Here is a 13,621-nt window from a genome sequence, read left to right as displayed (position 1 = left end):
GGCAAAATGAGTCAGGATAAGCCAGGGCCCGGAGTAAAAGGCCCTCTGCAAGGTCTCTGGGCCCGCCCTCTGCACCCAGACCTCCCACCCACTGCCTGAGGTTCCATCCTGCCCTTCCAGGTCTTTCCAGCCTGGGTGGGGTCAGGGGGCTGGTCATCTCATGGTTTCCTCTGAGGGTTTTTCTGGAGGTCTAACTTGATTCTGTCCTGATGCAGTGGAGCTTCTTTCCCTGGTCTTGGGAGACCTTCCAGCCCCTGCCCAAGGGTCCCTGACCCCCTCATCTCCACCCCACCTTCCCTCTTCAGCGATCCCAGCCTGAAGGATGGCCTGTCAGACTCGGACTCAGAGCTGAGCAACTCAGAGGGGCTGGAGTCTGGCAGCACAGACCCACTGGCCAACGGGGGCCAGGGCGTCAGTGAGGCTGCCCGCCGGCTGGCGCGTCGGCTCTACCACCTGGAGGGCTTTCAGCGCTGCGACGTGGCCCGACAGCTGGGCAAGAAGTGAGTTGCATCTCCATCCCCAATCTCAAGCAAACCCGTGTCTTCCTCAGCCCAAGGTGATGTGGTGACTTCCCTCAGGGGTGCCTAGTGCTGGGGGCTCCCAACAGTCCCCAAGAACTGCCGCTGTCCTCATTCTGGGCCTTGCCCTAAATCTGTTTCCTTTCTGGGCTGCCTGGGCGAGGGCCCCTGCTCCTAGGGAAGGGAGGTGGGGTTGCGGGGCCCCTCGGGGCTGGGGGAGTGGCATGTGGCATCAAGGACAGAGCAGTCAGGCAGGGTCTCCTGGGTGAACTAACGGGGACAGGGACGGAGGAACACCTGGTCTGAATGGGGACTGCCTGGGACCCCGGAGCTGGGCAAGGGGACCCTGACCCTCACTGAGCCCCACTCACTGTCTGTTGGGACCAGCTGAAGAGGGGGACTGCCTACATATAAGCCCCGGTCTTTGGACTCAGGGAAGGGAACTAGCCAGGTTGAAGCCCTGGGGGATGGGGGACAGTCAGCTGTGAAGTCAATCGGTATGTCACGAGGAGGTCTGACCACCAGCACATCTGCCTGCCTTGTCCTCCTTGCCTTGTTCTCCAGAGGGGCCCCCACACCCACATAAGCCTTCAGGTTGCGCAGAGGCAGGCCTGGCCTCCAGTGAGGGCTGCTCCCAGGCTGAGAGAGGCAGCCCAGACTCGAGAGCCCAAGTTAGAGTTGACGGGGCCTCGGGCCACAGGAGGTCCTGAGGATACCCCGCTTTTCCCCACTCCCGCCTCCTGCACCCTCCGTAGCCTCCACAGCTCTCCTGCCTGGGCCTCCCCCGAAATCATGTTGCCCTCACCTTCGCCTCTCCCACTGGACTACAGACCCCCAACCTAATGACTCCTCCTTCATTAAAGTTGATCCCCACCCTCCCCTGTCTTTTCAACCACTCTGTCTTCATGAGTTTTCCCATCAGCATTTAATTGTGCTTAACCCTCTCCCATCTGAAACAAAAACCCTTCCTCAAATTACTTCCTCCCCCTGCCTCTTCACAGCCAAAATTCTGTCTTCTGCTCTGGGTGGCCTCTGTCCCCTCCCCTTCTGCACATTCAGCTTCTCCAGGTTGGCTTCTGCCCCGTCCCCCACTGCCCTACACAAGCCCCTCTTGCTAGAGTCAGTAGCAGCCTGATCTCTTTGAATATGGTGGCCTCAACTCTCCCCTTCAACAGCCTCGACACACCTGCCACTCCTTTCTTCTTCTTCAATTAAACTTTCAATGATGAAAATTTCAAGCACACACGAAAGCAGAGAAAGTAATACCTTAAACCTCCTTGTACCCATTTATTCAGCTTCAAAGTTATCAACATTTTTCTATTCTTGTTTGATCTCTTCCCACCACAGCTTCCCCTCACACTTGCTGGAATATTTTAAACCATATTTCAGACTCAATCATATGATCCATAAATGTTTAGTATGTGTCTCTAACTGACTAGGATTTTTTTTAGATAGTCATAGTTTCTGAAAAAATTCCTTAGTATCTCTAACATTCAGTCTATGTTTAATTTGCTCTGGTTGTCTCAAAAATGTTTGTTCAAATCAGCACACAAATAAGGTCTTTGAGTACATTTGGCCAGTATGTTTCTTAGGTCCCTTGGAGCCAACAACAGTTGCCAGGCCCCCTCCTTTTGGTAAGGCCATGTATTTGGTGAAGAAACAGGAGGGAGAGCTTGGGGCTTGATTGGACTGAGGTAGAATTATGTTCTCTCTTTTGGCGAGAATTCATCACTCCGGTCTTGATGTTCTCTTCCTTGGCCTCCAGGATACCACACCCTACGGCTGTGGCTACTGTCTGTCTCCTGCATGAGGTTTCTGACTCTTCAGCCCACCCTGAGAGGGGCTCTCCTCAGGTCTCTGAGCTGGGTCTGCTGGCCTGTCTGAGCCCTTCCTACAGGCTTGTCCCCCTTCCTACTCTACCAGTTAGGGTCAGACAACTCTCACGTAGGTGCTTCCAGACCCACCTGTTGTCCTGGGCTCTGGGCACCACCCCAGGGGCTACTTGGTCATGTCCCACACCCACTCCATCCCTCCCCATGTCTTGTTGGATTCTGCCTCGGAAACATCCCTCCTCCCACCCTTTCCATCTCTCGTGGACAGCTCCTGCAGCTCTCAGTAGGTCTCTACTCTGCAGGCAGTGTTCCAAATACGGATCTGACCCTCTCATTCACCTCCTGCTTCAAACTCTTCCAAATCAAGTCTTTATCCTTGCCTTGGCCCAGCCCCAGATCCCTGCCTCATCTCTTGCTGCCCCCATTCCTGCTCTCCAGCTCCTGCCACATGGCCCTGCTGGTAGCTTTCTGGACAGTGTCCTCTACTGGGGACACTGTATATCACCCCATACTCTATTCCCTTCACCTGGCTGACTCTTACTTTCCTGAAGGTATTTGCTGAGACATCAGCTCCTCCAGAAGTCTTATTGACCTTCTCACACCCTGGCCCACTGGAGAAGGAAATGGAGACCTACTCCAGCATTTTTACCTGGAAAATCCCATGGACAGAGGAACTTGGTGGGCTACAGTCCATGGGGTTGCAAAGAGTTGGATATGACTGAGGGACTGAGCATACCCTGGCCCAAGGTTGAACTGTCAGAGTCCAGCTGGCCAGCAAGGAAGGCAGCAGAGGGATGGATGGACAGGTCTGAGTGGGTAGGTCAGCGTCCCCAGGGGCCCACTGCCCATGTGCCCCCACTGTTTGCTGTGCCCTGCTTCTAATGGACACCCCCTGCTCTCCTGGCAGCAACGAGTTCAGCAGGCTGGTGGCTGGGGAGTACCTCAGCTTTTTTGACTTCTCGGGCCTGACTCTGGATCGAGCGCTCAGGTCAGTGTGGCTGGGCTGGGTGGTGCCCACAGGCGATACATCTGGATCCTCCTGCCAGCTCTGGTGTGGACTTGCCGTGCAGCCTTGGGCAAGCCCTCTTGAGCCCTCTGGGGAGGCTGAGGGGAAGGGCCCATGAGAGGAGCACAGTGCAGAGACTCACTGAGTGCTGGCTCATGGGGGCCACTGCCAAGGTGAAGGTGGGAGTGCAGAGGTGACCCTTCAGGAGGCATAACCTAGACACACCCTGCTGATGGCAGCTTAGTGACACCCCTGTGAGGTGGGTGGTACCGTCCCATTTATAAGTGGAGAAAGTGTGGGCCAGTTCCCCGAAATCACTGAGCGAGACATGGTCAAAATGACATTGGACATCGTCAATTTGATCTCATGTCCTGTTGGTGTTTGGACCCGGGGAGTAGCCCTCAGGAAGGGCAGGTGCAGGCCCAGGGAGCAGAGGGCAGGCAATGGGAGGATGAAGCCCGGGGCCAGGGGACCTGAGCCCAGGCCAAAGCCTCACAGCTAGGGATGGCGGACTCTGAGCCGAGGGAGGGGTGGTCCATGTGTGTTATATCTGTTTACTTCCCATGTGTCTCTCATATTTTTAGAAACCGTATTTTCCCTTTATTTTCTCTGTTTCCATTGGGATATTTTACACTGACTTGCTTCCAATTCACTTATTCTTCCTCTGTGTCTCATATACTGTTAAACCCATTTATTGAATTTTTACTTTCTATTGTTTTATTTTTCAGATCTACAGGTTATATTTTGTTAAAAAACGTTTTTGGTAGGTTCTAAATCACTGCCTTATCGTGGTGAAGGGGCTTGTGTAACTCGATGAAGCTATGAGCCATGCCTTGCAGGGCCACCCAAGAAGGATGGGTCATAGTGGAAAGTCTGACAAAACGTGGTCCATTGGAGGAAGGAATGGCAAGCCACTGTAGTGTTCTTGCCTCGAGAACCCCATGAACTGTATAAAAAGGCAAAAAGATATGACACCATCACCAATTCAATGGACATGAAGTTGGGCAAACTCCAGGAATTGATGAGGGACAGGGAGACCTGGCATGCTGCGGTCTATGGGGTCACAAAGAACTGGACATGACTTAGTGACTGAACAACCGCAACAATTCTCTGGGGGAAGAAGTCCTCATCTTTTCATTTAGTTTTACTTACTTTCTCCATCCTTCCCTCTCTTTTTGGGAACATATTAGTCACAGCTAATATTTGAAAGTCCTTGCCTGCTTACCACAGTATCGGTGTCATCTGAATCATCTGTATCTAGTTCTATTGTTTTTCTCTTGGTTTTCCATCATCTATCCTATTTCTCTGTGTGCTTAGTAATTTTTTATTAGATCCTGTACATTGTACATAAAATTACAGCATCTCTAGATCATTATGTGTTCCTCCAGGGAGTGTACCTTCTGAGGCAGCTAGAGGAGAACAGGGCGGGTACAGTCCCAGTCTATCCAGGGCTGAGCTGCGGAGTAGCTGCTCTGAAGTTTGGTAAGGCTCAGAGTTCAACCCGATCACAGGGCTGCAGGGCTTTCCACTGGGAGCCTGGTGTGTTCGCTGGGGCTTCTCCCTTTGGTGGGTCCTAAATTACAATTTTGTCTCCTCCATGTGGCAAGCCTGTGCAAAGACCAAACCCCTCTGCTTCTCAGAGAGGCTTTCTGCTTAGCTTTTCAGCGTACTGCCCCTTCCATCTTTAGACTTTGGCAAATATCTCACAGGGAAAACTGGCCACATGTTTATAGCCCCTGAAGTCTCTCTAGCTCCGTGAAGCCACTGACTGTTCTGCCTCACCCCTGTGTCTGTAATCAGCAGTGTCCCCGGGAAGAACTGCAGATCGGCCCACCTCCCTGAGTTCTCTACCCTCCGGGATCTTGGTCCCATTGGTGTCTGCTGCATCAGCAATTTTCTGATAGCTTAAGAGAGATGTATTCTGTCTGGCATTTTTCACTGTTCCCAGTGGAAGTGTTTGTTGGCTAGCAAGCTGCTCTATCCTGAGCTGAGTCAGGTTCACACTGGATGATCCGCAGGGGAAGGTGTTTGGTGGGTCGGCTTGCAATCAGAGGCCTGGGTGCTGGGCTGGAGGACCTTGAATATATAGCCCAATAGATTGAGACTCGACTGCACAGGCCCTGGGGAGCCACAACAGGTGCTGGCTGTAAAGCAGGGTTTTGGGAGGCAGTGGTGGCAACACTGTGTTGGTGGCCTTTGATCCAGAGGCTCCTGAGGAGGATCAGGAGGGAGAGGATGAGGCCTGAAGTTAGGCCACAGGCATCGAGGAATGATTGATGTGAGAAGCACAGAGGATAGAGCAGAAGGGCTGGTGATGTCAAGATGCAGAGAGAGAAGGGGGAGGCCAGCAGTGAGGCTGATCCTGGGGACAGCCTGAGAGTTTGGTTGGAGCTTGGTGAAGACCTCCAAGAAAGGGGTGTTTGGGCTGGGGAGCCCCAGCTGGGATGCATGGCTCATAGGTAGGACAGGCTATGGTTGGGATGGGGGATGGTATTAGTGGAGTGTGAGGAGAAGAGGGAGGGGCCGGATGCAAGGAAGAGAACAGGAACAGGAGAGACAGAGAAAGGAGGACCAGAAGGAGGATGGAGTGTTTTTATATAGCTGTTGACTGACTGGGATTGAATCAGAGAGTGGTCTGCAGTTTTCCATGCTTTGGGAAACCTCCGAAGGTAAAGACTGGCCAAAATAGGGCTCACAGGTCCCAGGGTGCCTTAGAAGTAGTTTTAGAGAGGATGGAGCAAAGTGGGTATAACAGAAACCAAGGGAACCGAAGCAAAATTGGGAACAAGCTAGTCTCATGAACCCAAGACAGATAGAGGCCCAAACTGTCTCAGCCTCCTGTTTCCCCTCCCAAGGAGGGGTGTGCCTAGGCCCCAGGTGAGGGACCCCAGGCCCATCTCCCGGCCCCTCTGGTTTTGGTATTCTCAGCCAGGGACCCTTATGAGTGCTGGTGACCTTTGATGTTTGGCCTTGAGGGGAACTCAGAGCTGTCCAGCAGAGGAGGCTCAAACTTGGGGTGGGAGAATAGAGGGGGCCAGGGTGGTTGGGCCTGGGGCCATCATGTGAGGGGTAGTGCATCTGGGAAGGGTGGGAAGGGCTGAGGGAGAGCGCTCCAGGGGAGCGGTGTGGACGGGTTGGGCCCAGCCGCGGAGGAGGGAGTGAGGAGTGGGGCGGAGGCTGGCACTGGCGTGTTGGTCAGCCTCTGTTCTTCACAGTCTGCCCCCTGTCTCCTTCCAAAAGGGCCCTGGAGGGTGATGAGAGTTGAGACTCCACACTCCAGAGGCTGTTAGGGGGCTCAGGGTTTCCTCCTGGGCCCAGATGCTGGGGCTCTGGGGCCTCAGCCCCCTCAGGCAGGCTTGGGTGGTGTGTGTGGGGGGTGGGGGCTCCTACCTGGAATGAGGATTCGGACGACTCAGGGGTCTGGGAGGCCCTCAGCACCCTTGCATCGCCCTCCAGAACTTTCCTGAAGGCCTTCCCGCTGATGGGGGAGACGCAGGAGCGAGAGCGGGTCCTGACGCACTTCTCTCGCCGGTACTGCCAGTGTAACCCTGATGACAGTACTTCGGAAGGTACGCCTCACTTGGCACCCCTGACACCTCACCCCGCACCCCTGACGCCTCACCTCGCACCCCTGACGCCTCACCCCGCACCCCTGACGCCTCACCCCGCACCCCTGACGCCTCACTCCGCACCCCTTACACCTCACCCCGCACCCCTGACGCCTCACCTCGCACCCCTTACACCTCACCCCGCACCCCTGACGCCTCACCCTGCACCCCTGACGCCTCACCCCGCACCCCTGACGCTTCACCCCACGCTCCTGACACCTCACCCCGCACCCCTGATGCCTCACCTCGCACCCCTTACACCTCACCCCGCACCCCTGACGCCTCACCCCGCACCCCTGACGCCTCACCTCGCGCCCCTGATGCCTCACCCCACGCTCCTGACGCCTCACCCTGTGCCCCTGATGCCTCACCCTGTGCCCCTGACGCCTCACCTTCCGCCCCTGATGCCTCACCCGGTGCCCCTTACTCCTCACCCCATGCCCCTGACGCCTGACCCCACGCCCCTGATGCCTCACCCTGTGCCCCTGACGCCTCACCCCACGCTCCTGACGCTTCACTCTGTGGCCCTGACGCCTCACCCCACGCCCCTGACGGCTCACCCCGCGCCCCTGACGCTTCACTCTGTGCCTCTTACGCCTCACCCCACACCCCTGACGCCTCACCCCACACCCTTGCCTCCCAGTTGGGCCCTGGCTCCCTCCTACCCTTGATCCACCTGCCACTTCTGTCCTGCTCGAGAAACAACAGTGAAGGCATGATGGCGTGTGGCAGGGGGCCTGTCTGCTGGAAGAGGCACCTCCCAACTGTCGGGCCTGTCGCCGCTCCCTGTGCCTGAAGGTCCTCTAGGTCCTCTGTGCCCTGGACTCAGTCCTCCGTGCCCTTCTCCTCTGTGGTTCCCTGTCACAGTGCTGATCGCTAGTGTGGTGGGAGTCCTGGGTCTGGCACCCTCTTGTCCCATGGGTGGACTTGTGTCCCAGGAACTGGGGGGCTAGGCTGGTTATTAGAGGAGACATGGGCCTTGGAAAGGATATAGCCTGGGACCCAGAGCCTTTCCTGGGCATGAGATTCAAGGTGAGTTTGGCCATAGGAGGCAGGAATCTGGGCTAGAACAGGCCCGGGGTGGTCAGGTCCCCCACTAAGGGAAGAGTGTTTCCTGACCTGGGGTGGGGGAGTGGCTCTGATGCTGTAGAGGGGTGGGGCATGGAGTATCACACAGGCCCTGGGCCCTGACATGCAGTTGGCAGGTGGCTGGCCTCTTCCAGGCCTGAAGGCTGGCTCTGGCAGGAGATGAGTGGGTGGCTGTGGTTGAGAAAGAGCTGGTTGCTCACACTGAGGGTGCCTCTATCTCTGATTTAGATGGGATCCACACGCTTACCTGTGCCCTGATGCTGCTCAACACGGACCTGCACGGACATGTGAGTTGGGGAGGCCGAGCTGGGGTATGTTCTCTCACTGACTCATCCCAGGTTGTCCGAGGGCCAGCCCTTTCTCCAGCCTCCTTCCCTGAGACCTCTCACTTGCTGGCCCACGTTTCTTTAGCAGACCTGGGAGTCAGGCCACTTGGCTTCTAGACTTGGCCTTACTCTAGTTTTATCCACTTGAGACCTGCCTGGGTCCTCAACCCCAAGCAGGACCATAGAACAACTGAAGTACAGGAATTTAGGATGTGCTAAATAAGATATGTGCCCCTAGCCATGTCCACACCAGACGTTGCTAAAAGGTCACCTGCTCTTCCTACCCTTCGCGCTGTAAGCCTGACTGCAGCCCTGCTGAAGGGCCATGCCCCAGGCAGCCCCTTCCCCTCAAATGGTAGGTTGCCATTAAGAGGCATTTGCGTCATCTCCATCCTTCACTAGGCAAACAGAAGTGATGGGGGGTACCCTAGGCTGTGAGCCTGTGCCTCTTCTGGGCCCTGGGCATCTCAGTGCTGCTTGTGGCTCAATAACTCCTTCTTCTTTCCTCTGTCTGCTCCGGGGACCCCCTCTCTGGGCTCTCTTGCCCTCCCTCAGGTGGTAAGTGTAGCTGGTGGTCTGCATGTCCTGTGAGCTTAGATCCCCCCATCTCCATCCTCCCCTTCTGTGTCCCCCATCACCCCATCTGGCCTCACTGATCACCACCCCGTCATTGCTCACCCTGGGATGGTCAGATCACCTCTGCTGGATTGGGGATATTTCAGTGACTCATGGGAATAATAGGCCCATGAAAACGGTTCCGGAGGTAACCAGGTTCCGGTTACATCTCTTCTGGAGGGAGGTAACCAGGAAAGTCTAGGACACTTAGGGTGGAAGAAGGAGCTGGGAGAGACCCAACTTCGGATTCCACTCTTGCCTCCAGGTGGCACCTCTGTGACCCAGGGCAACACTCCAGCACTCTGAGTCTCGGGTTCTACACCTGTGAGGTGTGAATGGTGAATTTCCTCATAGTGTCCTGGGGAGGCCTGGGAGAGGTACCACCAAGTGTCAGGGTCTGGCACTTAGTAAAGATATTTATTATGAATAATATTATTACATAATCCTCACCATCATATTCATCATTAATATTGAAATTTAAATGATGGAGAGTCTGAAGGCCCAGCCTGCAGATCCCTGGAGGATCAAGAATATGAAGGACCTGCCCTGATGGCAGCCTGAGCAGGCGTGGGCACATTGGTCGCCTGGCCTGGGGAGAGCGAGAGCCTTGATGGCCTTGGCATGAAGATTAGTTGTGTGACAGCTTCAGTTCTGTCTGCCAGGGCTGTCAGCCTGAGAGTGGAACGGGAGAGAAGACGTGTGGATTCCATGGGAATGTCAACAGAGTTAATGCCCACTAATGGGCTGATGCTCCCCCAAGACTGCTTACTGTTTGCAGAGAGCAGGTGTTGCTGGCGTGCCCTAAAAGGGCCCTTTAAGCACGCATTCCTCTTCCCATCCCTATGCTCAGCAGGGCCAAGGGCCATCTCAGGACCCAGTCACTGCTGTGTTAAGCCTTGGGTGCCTCTTCCCCTGGTTGAGAGCTGCTGACAAGGGCAGCAGTCAGTAAACCCCAGGTCGAGAATATTCTTGAGCTTGGTAGGCCTTAGCTGCCCATGGCACCACCTTCTGCCTGAAGTTGAAGAGAAACATTACTACCTTCATACATTAGACATGGGTGCAATAGGATTGTTTATACTCACAGCCAACAGTCTGAAGATCCATTTCTTTCTTAAGGCAGTATTGCAAAACACCAAAAGCAAGAGGTCTGAGTTGTAATCCTCTTTATTTTTCACATGATCGTGTGTGACCTGAGGTGAGTTACTGACTTCCCTGAACCTCAGTTTCCCCATCAGAAAGTCCCGGTGAGATTTAAGGAGACAGCAATTGTAGAGCATTTAGCCCAGAACTGGGCCATTGCTGTCACTGGGAGCTTTCCTGGAAGTGGCAATGCCTGCTTTGTTCTCACCCCATCCCTCCCTCTTCTCATGCTGCCGTTGTTTCACAGAGACTCAGTGCCTGGTGGAAGATGGGGATCTCAGGAATGTGGGGCCTACTGGGGCCCCCAGAAGTGGCTCTGGTCAGAGCGGGAGCCAGTATGGGGACTGGCAGAGGGAGTTGGCACACACTGCTAGATGGGCACAGCCTAGTGCCCATTAAGTAGGCTTCCTGTAGGAGGGGCATTTGGACTGTAGGGGCTGACACCTTCTGCGTTCTATAAATGAGAAGGAAAGAGAACCCTTGTCTCAGGGTGCCCACCTTCTAGTTAAAGGAGATGAAAATAAATAAGTCAACAAGTGATTGCGAATAGTGATAGGTCTGTGAAGGGAATCAACAGGCGGGTATGATGGTGGCTGAACTAGGGGTCAGGGAATGCCTTTCAGAGAAGGCACAACTGGGGCAGAGACCTACAGGAGCCAGTCACAGAAAGACCAGAGACAAAGTCTTCTAGGCAGAGGGACCAGTGGGACTGGTTTTCATCTTTTGGCTATTGTGAACAGTGCTATGAACATTGGTATACAGGTTTTTAATTTTTTTTTAATTATTTTTAAACTGAATGAAAGATTATTGTAATTCTATAGTGCTTACAATTTTCAGAAGTTTCCTGTGCATGACTTAATGTAATCCCATAATAACCCTTTTATCTTCCTACCCCTCTATTGCCCTCCCCCTTCTTGGTAACCACTAGTTTGTTCTGTGAGTCTGCTTCTTCTTTTGTTTTATTAACTGGCTTGTTATATTTTTTAGGTTCCACATCCAAGTGAAATTATATAGCATTTGTCTTTCTTTTTCTGACCTGTTTTACTTAGCATAAGTCTTTGTTTGAGAAGCTGCTCTCAATTCTTTTCAGTGTATACTTAGGAATGGATTGCTGGGTCCAATGGTATTTTTGCATTTAACTTTTGGAGGACAGGAAAACTGTTTCATAGTGGCTGTTGAGTCCAGGAAGGAGGTGATGATGGCTTGTGCTGACAGGGCAGTGAACAAGGGTAGAAGGGACAGATGAGAGAGATCAGTAGAGGATGAGCCTGATGGGACTTGCTGATGGGCTGATCAGGGAGAGGAGGAAGGATGGCTTCAACATCTGGCTCGATGGGGGTGCTATTTCCTGAGATGAGAAGGGAAATTCTGTGGGTGGGTGGAAGGTGTGGTGAGTGGGAGAGCTGGGGCTGCAGTCCCATTTTTGACATATTGTGTTTGAGATGCCTATTGGACATGAACTTGGGTGTTGCCAAGGAGGTGATGGGATAAATGAATCTGGGATGCCAGAGAGTAATGGGGTGACGAGATCACTGTTGTCCTGATGGAATGAAAGCCACGGGACTGGCTGAATGCCTCGGGAGAGGGGCAGGTTGGTGACCTTGTTGTGGGTCATGGCATCATTTAGAGGTCAAGCACTTTTCACTTTCATGCATTGAAGAAGGGAATGGCAACCCACTCCAGTGTTCTTGCCTGGAGAATCCCAGGGATGGGGGAGCCTTGCCGTCTATGGGGGTCACACAGAGTCAGACATGACTGAAGCGACTTAGCAGTAGCAGCAGCAACAAGCAGAGCATAAGGAGACACTCTGAAGCAGCCATGGAGATGGGAGGAAAACCAGGAGCGTGTGGTATCTCAGAAGCCAAGAGAAGAAAGTGTTTCAAGGATTGAGAAGTAGCCAACTATATAAAAGGGTGTCATGAAGTCAAGAAAGACAATAACAGAAAAACAGCCTTTGGGATTGGAATGGCCATTGGTGGGTCATTGTCATTGGATGGTCAAGGTCATTGGAGCCCTTTACAAAAGTACTTTAGGTGGAGTAGGGAGGCCAAATGCCAGGATGGAGTGGGTGGAGGTGAGGATAGGAGGTGAGGAAGTAGAGGTTGTGGAGAATTCTTTTGCAATATTTGGCTTTGAGTGGGATCCTGAAGTGAGCCACTGGCTGGAGGGGTCTAGCAGGGATTTTTTTTTAAGTTGGAGTATAATTTCTTTACAATGTTGTGTTAGTTTCTGCTGTATAATGAAGTGAATCAGCCATATGTATATATATATCCTTTCCCTCTTGGTCCTCCCTCCAACCTGCCATTGCCATCCTACCCATCAAGGTCATTGCAGAATGCTGAGCTGAGCTCCCTGTGTTATACAGCAGATTCCCAGCAGCTATCTGTTTTACACATAGTAGTGTATGTTAACACACTAGTTCTGTTCAGTTCAGTTGCTCAGTCGTGTCCGACTCTTTGCAACCCCATGAATCGCAGCACGCCAGGCCTCCCTGTCCATCACCAACTCCTGGAGTTCACTCAAACTCATGTCCATCAAGTCAGTGATGCCATCCAGCCATCTCATCCTCTGTCGTCCCCTTCTCCTCCTGCCCCTAATCCCTCCCAGCATCAGAGTCTTTTCCAGTGAGTCAACTCTTCACATGAGGTGGCCAAAGTATTGGAGTTTCAGCTTCAGCATCAGTCCTTCCAATGAACACCCAGGACTGATCTCCTTTAGGATGGACTGGTTGGATTTCCTTGCAGTCCAAGGGACTCTCAAGAGTCTTCTCCAACACCGCAGTTCAAAAGCATCAATTCTTCGGTGCTCAGCTTTCTTCACAGTCCAACTCTTACATCCATACATGACCACTGGAAAAACCATAGCCTTGACTAGGTGAACCTTTGTTGGCAAAGTAATATCTCTGCTTTTCAATATGCTGTCTAGGTTGGTCATAATATGTCAATCCTAATCTCCCAACTCATCCCACCCTTTCCTTCCCCCGCTGTGTACACATGTCCATTCTCTGTGTCTCTGTTCCTGCCCTGCAAACAGCTTCGTCTGTACCATTTTTTTAGATTCCACATAATATGCATTAAAATACAATATTTGTTTTTAGGAGGGACTGTTTTAAATCTGACTAGGGTGTTGTGTATATGCCACTAGGATCTACTAGGCAGGCAAGGAGAAACTGATGATGCAGGAGAGAGAAGGGAAAATCAAAGCTTTCCTTGAGATGAACAGCAGGGCATAGATGGAAAATGGCCTTAGTTGGGAATAGGGAAAGCTCATTCTTCATGACCGGGTGAATTGGAAGGGAAGGATGTCAGAGGAGGGTGAGCTTAGCCTCCAGACAAGAGAGGATGGGGGCTTGGGTTAGACGTGGAGATGGAGACAAGGAGAGATATTATAAATGTACTGTGGATGTGCAGTCACTAGCACTGGTTGATGGAGTCAGTGTCGAGGTGAGAGCAGAAGTCTCTAGGGTGAGGCCAGGAGAAGCAGGAGG

At 53.0% G+C, this 13,621-nt stretch overlaps 1 protein-coding gene across 3 annotated transcripts in view; it reads left to right on the top strand.

Annotated features, from left to right (window-relative positions):
- The window catches only part of PSD2 (pleckstrin and Sec7 domain containing 2), a 72,777-nt gene that overhangs the window by 37,460 nt on the left and 21,696 nt on the right, over positions 1–13,621 (top strand). For 2 of the 3 annotated variants that reach the window (XM_018050299.1, XM_018050300.1), the window contains exons 5-8: positions 306–500; positions 3,258–3,338; positions 6,813–6,925; positions 8,282–8,342. In XM_018050299.1, coding sequence (XP_017905788.1) covers positions 306–500; positions 3,258–3,338; positions 6,813–6,925; positions 8,282–8,342 — 450 coding nt within the window. The remainder of the gene's footprint in view (positions 1–305; positions 501–3,257; positions 3,339–6,812; positions 6,926–8,281; positions 8,343–13,621) is intronic. The other variant, XM_018050301.1, reaches the window with a different exon arrangement.

This window comes from Capra hircus, chromosome 7 (genome assembly GCF_001704415.2).
Source record: "Capra hircus breed San Clemente chromosome 7, ASM170441v1, whole genome shotgun sequence".
Classification (NCBI taxonomy): domain Eukaryota; kingdom Metazoa; phylum Chordata; class Mammalia; order Artiodactyla; family Bovidae; genus Capra; species Capra hircus.
The sequence above is the reverse complement of the archived record's forward strand: the minus strand, read 5'-3'. Positions and strand labels throughout refer to the sequence as shown.